This window comes from Lampris incognitus, chromosome 9, assembly GCF_029633865.1.
Source record: "Lampris incognitus isolate fLamInc1 chromosome 9, fLamInc1.hap2, whole genome shotgun sequence".
In the NCBI taxonomy this organism is placed as follows: Eukaryota; Metazoa; Chordata; class Actinopteri; order Lampriformes; family Lampridae; genus Lampris; species Lampris incognitus.
The window spans coordinates 30,553,485-30,564,640 of record NC_079219.1 but is presented as its reverse complement, the minus strand read 5'-3'; the positions used below and the strand labels follow the sequence as shown (position 1 = coordinate 30,564,640).

The 11,156-nt window shown below is 46.0% G+C and overlaps 1 protein-coding gene across 1 annotated transcript; it reads right to left on the bottom strand.

Moving 5' to 3' along the window:
- Window positions 1-534: 534 nt before the first annotated feature.
- Window positions 535-1,368, bottom strand: LOC130118518 (transmembrane protein 74). The gene has a single exon (XM_056286969.1). The coding sequence runs from the start codon at window positions 1,366-1,368 to the stop codon at window positions 535-537; it is 834 nt and encodes a 277-aa protein (XP_056142944.1).
- Window positions 1,369-11,156: the final 9,788 nt, after the last annotated feature.

Here is an 11,156-nt window from a genome sequence, read left to right as displayed (position 1 = left end):
GCTTAGTTTGCCATCATATCAGAGCGAACAGGAGCTAGTCTGCATCCCTCCAGACCTCTACTCTCCATCCCTGAGAACTGATGCTTTCCCTACATTTGAAATGAGCGTGTGCCGGAAACAATCACATTAAATATGAACAGCCTTAATAATTAATGGAAGCATGTCCCAGACTGCATCTTGGGTACAAAAATGTGATGCAAAATTTGGATCCGGGGCTTTTAGCATTTTCACCGCTCCCTCAAGTTCTGCTGCCATTTGTATTCATTGCTATGGGGGACAATTTGTCATGTCATACATTTCCTGTTAAGACTGTTTACTTGACATGAGTGTACATTTCTTATTCATTCTGCTTGTCATGTGGCTACGCAGACCTCTGGTCTAGTTCTTCACCGACGTAAAAATGTCTTTGTGTAGGTCTACATAGACCTACATATTTAGTCTAAAAGCCAGACTGTGAATAACAGTATATTATTGCTGGCAGATGTTGCTGTATCTTGATGATAAGTGGACAAGTTTCGTTCACAGAGCAGCTTTTTAAGTCAAAGTTTCCTCTACTTCCTCCTCAAGGGTCAGGCGTGCAGAGGCGTGAGTGGGGCTGGGTCTTGTCTGTAGGTTGATGGAGCCGTACAGTTTGGCCGTGCGCTTTGAATATGCCAAGAGCTGTCTCCTGTACATCTCTCCCTTCCACATGGAGATCATGAGCAGCGTGGACAGCACCACCCCGCCCAGCGTCAGCAGGCACAGGCCCGCTATCACACAGCGGTCCAGGTGGGCCCCTATCCGAGCACTCTCCATCTCCAGCCTCTCCATCTCCCGGGCCGAGACGCTGTCACGGTCTGCCACCACATCACGTGGCACCGCGTAGGAGATGATCACCAGAGAGATCCCCGTCACAAGGAACGTAACCGCGCTGATAAAGCCATAGTCCACCGAGCTGTCTGAGCCATCCAAGAGGGACAGGTCGTCCTCGGACATGAGTGACAGTTCCGGTAGCGTCCCGGGACGGGCGTCACCATTAAAACACGTGGCTCCGCGGACGCTTTTGCAGCTAGACTGCGGGCTTGCCGGTCGCAGGTTAACGTTCTCGTCGATGAAAGATGTCTCCAGTTCCTCGTCGCAGCAAACTTTGACTCTCACCTCTTCCTGCTCCTCCCCCGCCGCCGCTGTCCTCGGTGCTGAACCGCAGCGTCCCTGGCAGCCCCGGGCCGTGTCACCTCCTCTGGAGAGCGCTCCGCCTGTTGAACCGCCCGTCTTTCCACCATGCTGCAGCGGCAGACTGGGAGCCAAGTCAAGGACGTGGAGGGGATCCAGTTGTCCGTCTTGCTTGTAAACATCTGTGGAAAGCTCCTCTGGATCCGGGGAAGCCATTGGTTTTCGCCACCCGCTGGTTAACGTCGGTTCTCTCCCTGCAGCGGGGTCATTCCACACCATCCCTGGTGATAATAAGACACAGCTGCATGATTCATGTAACTCCATCCGGTCAACTCCGGCACACAAACTACACCCATGTTAACGCGCAGACGTCTGTGCGCGCAAATAAGCCGCGCTGCTAAAGGTGATCAGTTCGCTTAAACTGAATGGCTCGGTTGACAGAGGAGCTTAAAGCGGCTGTGATTAGCCCGACTGCTCCAGTATCCCATCAGGAACAATCCGCCTAAACTCGGATTACACCGTCTCGATCTCTGCTAAAACGCGTTTCTCGTGAACGAAGCTGGGCCGGGGGATTAATCAATGAAACGCCGATACACCCTAGCAAAGTTACAGTCTGTCAGATCTGAACCCAAAAGCAATTTTTTTTAACATCTCGTAGATCAAAAGTACACACCATACGTCTGCACATTACCATCGGCCAGTCATTTTGTCATTCCATGACTTTCCTATTGAATGGGACTGGATGTGATGGTCCTACGTGAGGGGTGCGTGACGCGCCGCCGCCGCCGCCGCTTGTTTCTTCTAACGAGCACGAACACCGGAAAACAAATGACAACAATAGACTGTACTCACTACGTGTCCTCGGTGTCTCCCGTGTCTCCTTTGGGTTGGTATAAGGGACACCTTAAACAAACTAACGAACAAAACTGCGGGGTTTCCGCGGCGTGCCGTTGGCGTGTGTGCGTCCGGCCGTGCTGGAAGCCGCGCTGGTCGACTCGCGTGGAGCGGCTGTGCGCCTCCGTCAGTCCCTCCCACAGCACGGGGCAGCTGATGGAGTCAGTCGGTGCAAATGAAACGAGGGTTGGAGAAATCTCAAAGAAGAACCTCGTGTTTTGAAGTTCATATCTCAATATTGCTTTCTTCCGCCTTCGATTTTTTTTTGTTTTCTCTGATGGGGGTCTAGCCGTCAATACAAGCAGCTAAACCGAGGTGTCACCTGGACTGTGTGGTACTATGTAGTGGTAACGGATACCGTCATCAGACCATGCCAGACAAAGCAAAACACACATCCTGTGACGGCGGGTCCACACTATAGAGTACACACACACAACCAGGGCTCATCCACCATCTGCTCCCTGCGCGCCCACAGTATTACTGGTAACTATGTCAAAGCCCTCCGTTAATCCGTGTTTAATCTAGACGTGCAGGTCATCTGATGAGGGGCCAAAGGACAGTTCATCTAAAGTCATTTCTTCAATCCACTTCCTGTCTTGGTTGATCCTTTGCGAGGTTTTCAACAATCAATACGTGTTTATCGGAGACTGGGGGGGGGGGCGTGCTTTTCCTGGAGAGACACTTTATTCACCACAGGCTCAGTGCTGTTCAAAATAAACGAGGAACTTTACAATTCAATTTCTAAAATGAATACGCATCTTCTGACTTTTTGCATCCGGTGTAAGGCAACGTGCCTGCTATAAATACTATAGTCACCAGGGTGCTTGTAGTCACCGTGCCCGGGGAGAAGGGGTTTGGCTTGTTTCCCAACTACACTCCATTTAATAGATGAGCAAAGAGTGAGTAAGAGAGAGAGAGAGAGAGAGAGAGAGAGAGAGAGAGAGAGAGAGAGAGAGAGAGAGAGAGAGAGAGAGAGAGAGAGAGAGAGAGAGAGAGAGAGAGAGAGAGAGAGAGAGAGAGAGAGAGAGAGAGAGAGAGAGAGAGAGAGAGAGAGAGAGAGAGAGAGAGAGAGAGAGAGAGAGAGAGAGAGAGAATGAGTAAGAGGGAGGGAAATGATTTATTCCACCATTTTTTTCATCTCAGGAAGTAGTTTACAGAGAAGGCTATGCTGCTAGTCACTGGCCCCACACTGCATGGTAGTATATCGTGTGTTTTTTGGTTGGACTCTTCTGTTCTGTTCAGGTGGACTGGATGTATGACTTTGTGCTTGTCTGAGAGATAACAACGACACACAAACATATGATATCTGCAACACAGCAAAACTTCTCCTCGTGGCAAGGACAACATGTTAGTGTGTGTGTGTGTGTGTGTGTGTGTGTGCGCGCGCGCGCAGGGGGGATCACTGCTAAAAGGGTATAAATTGTCATAGTGTGACTTCTACCAAAAGCATACTCCCATAGAAACGATTTCCATTATAGAGCAGTGATATGATGTTGCAGCCCTCAAGGCTGCTGGATTTAGCCTGTGTAGGGGACACAAAGTGAAGATCCTCCCAGATGCAATACTGACTGACTGACTGACTGACTGTGCATATGAATGAAAGACCGGAAGAGTGGGCGAGTTAGTGGATGGGATGTGGATTATGATTTTAATAAATTTGGACATTTTTTTCTAGGTTGAGTTGAACATTCATGTCATCACATCAAGTCACATTCTTAAATGCCCATCACTAGAAAACAACCTAAATAGAGCATCGTCATCCAGATGCTTCTGGTAGTCTGCCGGAGTAGTTTGGATTATTCAGAGGGAGGTGGCATCAGTCTTTTGGCAATGTTTTGGAAGGCAGGCATGCAAACCCTTTCAGTTACTCTCCTAAAAAGCATTCGAGAGACTCCCAGAAAGTGTAGACAGCAGGCTGACAAGGGAATTAAGTAAAGGCAATGTAGAGTAAGAGAGGGAGAGTGAGTGAAAGAGAGAAAGAGAGAGAGAGAGAGAGAGAGAGAGAGAGAGAGAGAGAGAGAGAGAGAGAGAGAGAGAGAGAGAGAGAGAGAGAGAGAGAGAGAGAGAGAGAGAGAGAGAGCATGCTGTGAAGCAGACTGAGAGGCTGAGTGGACGGGAGCAGTGTGAGCAGGATGAGGTGGAGGGTAACAGACTGTCATGAAATATTTAGCACTCAGACTTGAAGGTTCATTGACAGTGGCCTCCTAAATGCGGAGCGAGAGAGAGAACGAGAGAGTGAGAGAGAGAGAGAGTGTTTGTGTGTTTATACATGTGTGTGTGTTTATATGTGTGTGTGTTTATATGTGTGTGTATGTGTGTGTTTATATATGGGTGTGTGTGTTTACATGTGTGTGTTTACATGTGTGTGTATATGTGTATGTGCATGTGTTTATGTGTGTGTGTATGTGCGTGTGTTTGTGTTTAAGTAAGTGTATGTGTGTGTGTTTATACATGTGTGTATGTGTTTATACATGTGTATGTGTGTTTATACGTGTGTGTGTGTGTGTTTAAGTGAGTGTATGTGTGTGTGTTTATATATGTGTTTATGTGCTTATACATGTGTATGTGTGTTTATACGCGTGTGTGTTTATATGTGTGTGTATGTGTGTATTTATATATGGGTGTGTGTGTTTACATGTGTGTGTTTATACTTGTGTATGTGCGTGTGTTTATGTGTGTGTGTGTGTGTGTGTGTGTGTGTGTGTGTGTATGTGCGTGTGTGTGTGTTTAAGTGAGTGTATGCGTGTGTGTTTATACATGTGTGTATGTGTTTATACATGTGTATGTGTTTATACGTGTGTGTGTGTGCGTTTAAGTGAGTGTATGTGTGTGTGTTTATATATGTGTATGTGTGTTTATACGTGTGTGTGTGTGTGTGTGTGTGTGTGTGTGTGTGTGTGTGTGTGTGTGTGTGTGTGTGTGTGTGTGTGTGTGTGTGTGTGTTCCTGTATAGCCCGGTGCACTTGTGCGTGCATGCTTGTGTGCCCATGGGCACAGATTTGCATTGGACTTGATGAAAAGGTGAGGCTTCATTAGACACTTGTTAGTGCTTACATGGGGTGACTGAGTCCAGTGATTACAGCAGCTCACCTGCCTACATCCCCTTTACTGCCTATTAACGCTAATGTGATGATGCTGTTTGCTGGAGGTGCCCTCAGACAACCACTATGGCTTTTGACAATTACGTTTTCAAATGCTTTGGATGATATAGCAGATGGTGTCTTCCGGCTCTCCTCTCAACCACTTTAATCTCTTAAAACTATTTGGATATGTCCAATTGTAACATTGACCTCACGTTGACGTCAAACATTTTTGCCTCAAAGTTGGATTAGATGCGATCTGACCTAACAACTACGCTGTGCGGTACAATTTGTACATTCTGTTGTCGTTGACAGCACTAAATCACGAGCAATTCCAATAAAGCCATTAAGTGTGTGTGTGTGTGGGGGGGGTCCGAAACAGGAAAGGATGACTTTTAATCATTAACCAAATGAGAGACACTTGAGTTCCGGCCAAATAAGTCATTTATATTTGGTCTAATATAACGTGCAAAACACTTGAGTAGTCTACTGGCAGTGCAGCTGGCCTTGGTGTCTGTGCAGCTTTACATTTCCAGTTGGGACGTCTCACTCAATACTTCAATTCAAAAAGGGACTGCTTTCAATGAAAGACACTGGATTACTTATTCATGATAGTAATACAGAACACAAAGGCACAACTGTGGATCTTTTGCGAATGCTTTCAGTGTTGTCATTTATATTTAAAGCTCCTTGTTTGACAGGTGCTCAGCTATTACCCATTCAGCTTCCGTTGGCCCACTATCCATCATGGCATCTCTCATGACCTCCACATCCAAGGTACCTCCACTGAGGTATGAGTCTTGGCGACCGGTGGCCTTCTGCACAAGCAGAGCTGGGCAAAGAATTGCCATACATTTAGTTTCTCAGAATACATGTATTTCCTATTTGTTTCCCCCCCACTGTCCCCTTATTGAAGAAACGAGTATTACAATAACAAGCATTCAACAAACACTGAGACAACAACAGAACATATTAAGGCATCAGTATAGAGTAAGGATAGCATAACAAAGTATGACTCCATTCTCAGTACAACATTACAATCAATAAGTTATCAAGACATAGGGTAAATGTAACATACAAAATAAATGATTAAAAAGACAATAAAAATAATTAAAAAGAAGTAGGCAGAAACATTCAAGAGCCACGGGAATTGGAACCTACTTTCTTTGTTGGTGGAGTAAATATGAAAAGCCACAAATGTACTAATAAACGTATTAGGGACCATTTCTACAGAAAAAAGAAAATTACTTCATGAGGGAAATTTGTGTGGAACTCCGTTTTTTCTAATATTCATTGGGAAATGGCACGGCTTCTCCCATATAAACTTGTTATCCCCTACAAATCCAGAGAAGTGCATTACAAAATTGCACACAATATTTATCCCACCAACAAAACGATCTCAAGATTTGTGGATATCGATATCAATTGTGAATTCTGTAAAAATAAAAAAAACATGTATTTCCTATTTCAAATACGAAATACATATACATGCCTTCCGCTTCCGGTGTGGGGAGATGGCGGCGCGAATTCACATTTGCAGCGGCCTCACCCAGTACCGTCCATGTAGTATGTTTGCCCACATCTGCGTCTATGTTTGTTTTCGTTTGATGGCTGGGAAAACTTGGTCTGCAGCATCCTGCGGGCCAGGGACCACGGCCCTGCCTGGAGCTGTGTCCGAAGAGGTAACACAAAGGACGGTCTAACAGGACGCGGAAGCGGCGCAGGCAAAGCTAACTGCTAGCCCATGCAGACCGGTAGTTCCCAATAACACCGAGGGCGGTCTGGCGGCGGCCTCGCCTAGCCTTGACTGTGTTTTTAGTGTCGTCGTGTAGAGTGCGGGGAGGTGTGTTGAAGGTGTCTGGCTGGGAGAGCTGGGATTGGATCGGCTGAGGGAGCTTGGTTTGCTGCGTCCTATAGGCGCAAGGACCACGGCCCTGGCCTGAGCTGCGCCCGAAGAGGTAACACCGAGGGCGGTCTGACAGGACGCGAAAGCGGGGCAAGCTAAGCTAACTGCTAGCCCATGCAGCCCGGCAGTGTCAACAGCCATCCTGGCTGGCGTTCGTTCTCCTGGACAGTGATTTTTTTTCTTCAGTTTACATATATTTGGATATATGTGTTCTTGTAGTTCTTGGATATGTGTTTTTGTTTTTGTGTTACACTACTGTGGGCTGGGGGAAACAATGCATCGTTTCATTTCATGTGCGCAAGTGCATGCAATGAAATGACTAATAAAGTGTTTCTGATTTTGATTCTGAAATACCAAAACAATACGCATAATGCGTACACTTCTGCAGAGGAAAGTTACTCAAAATTAGTTTGAATTCAGTCAGTTTACGAGTCATCCCCTCTTTCTACAATTTGTCCTGCTATAGTACTGTTAAATAGATCAGCCTTAAAATAATAATGTGCATTTTGGAGGGATATTTACCCTGACAAAGACAAATGAGGTCGAGCGTCATGGACACAAATAAGGAAATGGAGGTGCACATACGTGTATGTCTGCAGATACAACACATGCAAGCACAAAAACAAGGTCTTGTTGTAGCTAACAGATTAACTTGAAAAGCACTGTTGCCTCACAGCAAGAAGGTCCTGGGTTCGAACCCCAGGCTGTCCCAGTTTGCATGTTCTCCCCATGTCTGCGTGGGTTTCCTCCGGGTGCTCCGGTTTCCTCCCACCATCGAAAAGACGTGCATGTTAGGGTTAATACTCCTGGCTGTGCCCCTGAGCAAGGCAGAAGAACTGGAGTTGGTCCCCGGGTGCTGCAGCTGCCCACTGCTCCTATACCATAGGATGGGTTAAATGCACAGGACACATTTGTTGTAACCTGTACAATTACAGAGTAAAGTGGCTCCTCTAAAAACATTATTCTCCAATGCATCTTTATCAATACCTCATATCGCTGGTTTTCCTGCCAATATCGGTGGAAGGAAGGAGCTATGAAGCCTGAACGCAGCCCACATCAGCATGTACACCACACACACACACACAGCATCCACCTCACCTCATAAATTACTCAAAAGCAATTAAAGTACATGTTTCAAATCTGTGTATAGGTGAGATGTTGTTGGAAAATCGCTTTTCTTTGCTTAAGATATGTTATATCCTCGGTTCCTGTTTGCCCGGGGGTTTCTGCAATTTCCCAAATTAGGGATGTGAAGCAATTCTGGCTCGTTGATTGATGTAGTCAACCACATTGGCCAACCTTGCTCTTCATCCATTTCTCTCCTCTTGATAGCAAGCCAGTAGTTTTGTTTTTCATATCAAAGTTTATGTGAAAATGATGCCAGACTAGTTCTCGAAGTAGCTTGACAATCAATTTCCTCAAAATATTCAACACCATCCAATTTTATAGCATCCTGTAAGAAGCACGGAGTAGGCTTGTAGTGCTCCATCATCCTCAGATATGGTAATTTGTCAACGAGGAGCTTCAATGCTAGCTGTGACAATCTTGCACTCAATGCCAAAATGCACCAAGCAATTTATTCTGTCCTTATCGGTTTCAGTTTTGACCTCTATGGCATGGCCAAAGGCATGCATGAAGAACCACTAATCAAGTGAATCCCCCCTAAAATATTCTACTCATTGCTAGTATTTCTGCAGTAGTATTTTGACATTGCCTTACATCCATATTGGTAGTTGCATTACTTCCTGTCTTAATTTACAGCTCCATATTGTCAGTCGTGGCTGCTGTGATTTGTCGTGTAAAGCTGTTGAGCCTCTCTAGCAGTGTGATTGCTGATGGTGAGCCCACAGTATCTGGCTTCAGGCGGGGGGAATAGTAGGCATGTCTAGGAGGTGAATTGTCTGGGGGGGCTCATTAGTAATGCTTTCATGACAGGCTGTTAGAGGGGGCCTAAGCACCACGGGACAACATTTCACTTTGAACAGTCTCCCTGAGGACCGTTCACCTGTCAGACCCCACTTCCCCTCCCTTTTTTCCGTTTTCTTTTCTTTCTTTTTTACATCCTCATCACCCTCAGACTATGTAGATGCATTCGGTTTAGCACATACATCTCATATCGCATCTTTCAATGCCAATTTCCAATTTTGACTTCCGCTAGGTGCTTTAGGATGAGCCACCTCTTTATCTACAGCTACATTGTCGTCCTTCTCCTGGATCGCCACCTTGCCGTGGTGGAGCAGCTTGCGTGTACCAATGATCCCAAGAGCTAAGCCGCCTGGAGTTTGGCTCCTGGTAGGGTCACCCAAGGCGGATAGGTTCCAGACGAAGCACGACCTAACAAAGACCTCAACGGCAGAACTGGTGGAAGATGACTTCAGGTCATAACGGCAGTGAAGGTGGATGAAGGCTGCAACAGAGGGGGGGGGGTCCCCAATTGTCTTGGTTCTCCATGCCATTGGACTCTGGCCACCCCCTGCCAAGGACCGTGTGGTGGCTGCAGGCACATCAGCCACTCCACGTAAAAAGCTGTCAGGTGCAGGCATCCTCCCATCATGCGGCTCCAAGATTGGCCTCTACACCCACATGAGGACCCAGAAGGAGGACAGTCATACTCGACCCCCGACTGACCGCTGATGATGATGATGATGATGATGATGACATTATCGTCTCTTCTCAGAGGTTCATCACCATCAGGGCTGACTCTTCACAGTCTACTTTAAACCCAGTCGAAGAACTAGTTGACGGCCGTCCATGCTGTGATGACCTTGACCTACCTGAATGTGTTGTTGAGGCATTCGAGATACTATCGTTTGGTTGAACATCATCTTCCACTATGAGTTTCAGTCTGTTTTTTATATGCATCCTCCATTTGTTTTTCTACCTTTTCTTGCAGATTCATCCCATAACGTTGTCTTGTACTTGTACCATACAGCATTACCCTGCCCTGCTTTCTCCACAGACATTTTTTTTAACAGATTCATTCATTACCATTAAATAATAGCTTTGGCATCTCTTTTGCTATTCTATAAGAAACCATGATAGAATAGGTGTAACAGAAAAGTCCCTGGAGACGCAGGATATGGCCAAAAGAAACCTCGACAGAGCATTTCATGAATATAAATGAAGTTGGGGCTGAGGAGAGATAGCGTTTTGCCAAAATGCTGAAGTAAGGTGAAAATAAGCGTGAAAACTGTTGATATACCTACGTCCAGCTTTTTCCTTCTTTCAAAAACAGGCTATTTACAAGCTGTTTCATTTGGCTTTAATCCGGCACGAGTGGCCTTTTGCATTCCTTCCACAGCCATATGCATAAATATATAATCATAGTTTTAGATCAGTCTGGTGAACCGTATGAGTGACCACAGAGACTGACTCTTAAATCATGCAAGCTTATAACTGTTCCAAAAACATCTGAGTTTGGATTTAGTCTTACTCCTAACTTGAAACAAATCCAATCTCATGGTTTATTTCATGTGCAGTTGCAACATCTGGCCATGGGGTGGCAGTAAAGACCCACTATCAGCGTTTACACGCTGAAGAAATGTGCACCGTATTTAAACAGCGTCTTTATAGCATACACGTGCAATTACTGTGAATGAATCGTTCAGATTAGTCAGTAATGTAAAGTCGTCAGGGCCTCCGTGTTGTTTGATTTATGATCAAACAACGTGACCTCTGCATGCGGGAATGGATGATCTGTCCTCATGGTGGTCATTGCCAGTCTCATCTCAACATCGCATTTGGTCCGGTTGCGAGAAAAGAGGAAAGATGAAAAGATTGAGGGATGGGAGGGCCGATATATTTTTGCACCAATATTTTAGTCATAGGCAGAGGCTGTAAATAAAATGATTTACAGTGTGGGAATGATAATAAATCACTGCCGTACAGATCGCCCAGGTCCATTAAAGTCGTTAATTTAAGCGAGGACGCGCTTCACGAAGAAGGTGGGGGGTGGGGGGGTAGTGTAACGACCACGAACGACTAGACTCGCTAGCTCTTGGCTAAGGGGTCGGACCCTTTTGTCGACTGGTTAACGTATAGTCGCCCGTGTGCGGCCGGGTTCGCGTCCCGGCTGCGGCGGTTCCTGGCTGAGCCCTGAACGCGCTGCAATACTATAACGTGTT

Excerpts from the sequence above, each read along its gene's own strand:
- LOC130118518 (XM_056286969.1), bottom strand. The coding sequence starts at position 1,368 with ATGGCTTCCCCGGATCCAGAGGAGCTTTCCACAGATGTTTACAAGCAA.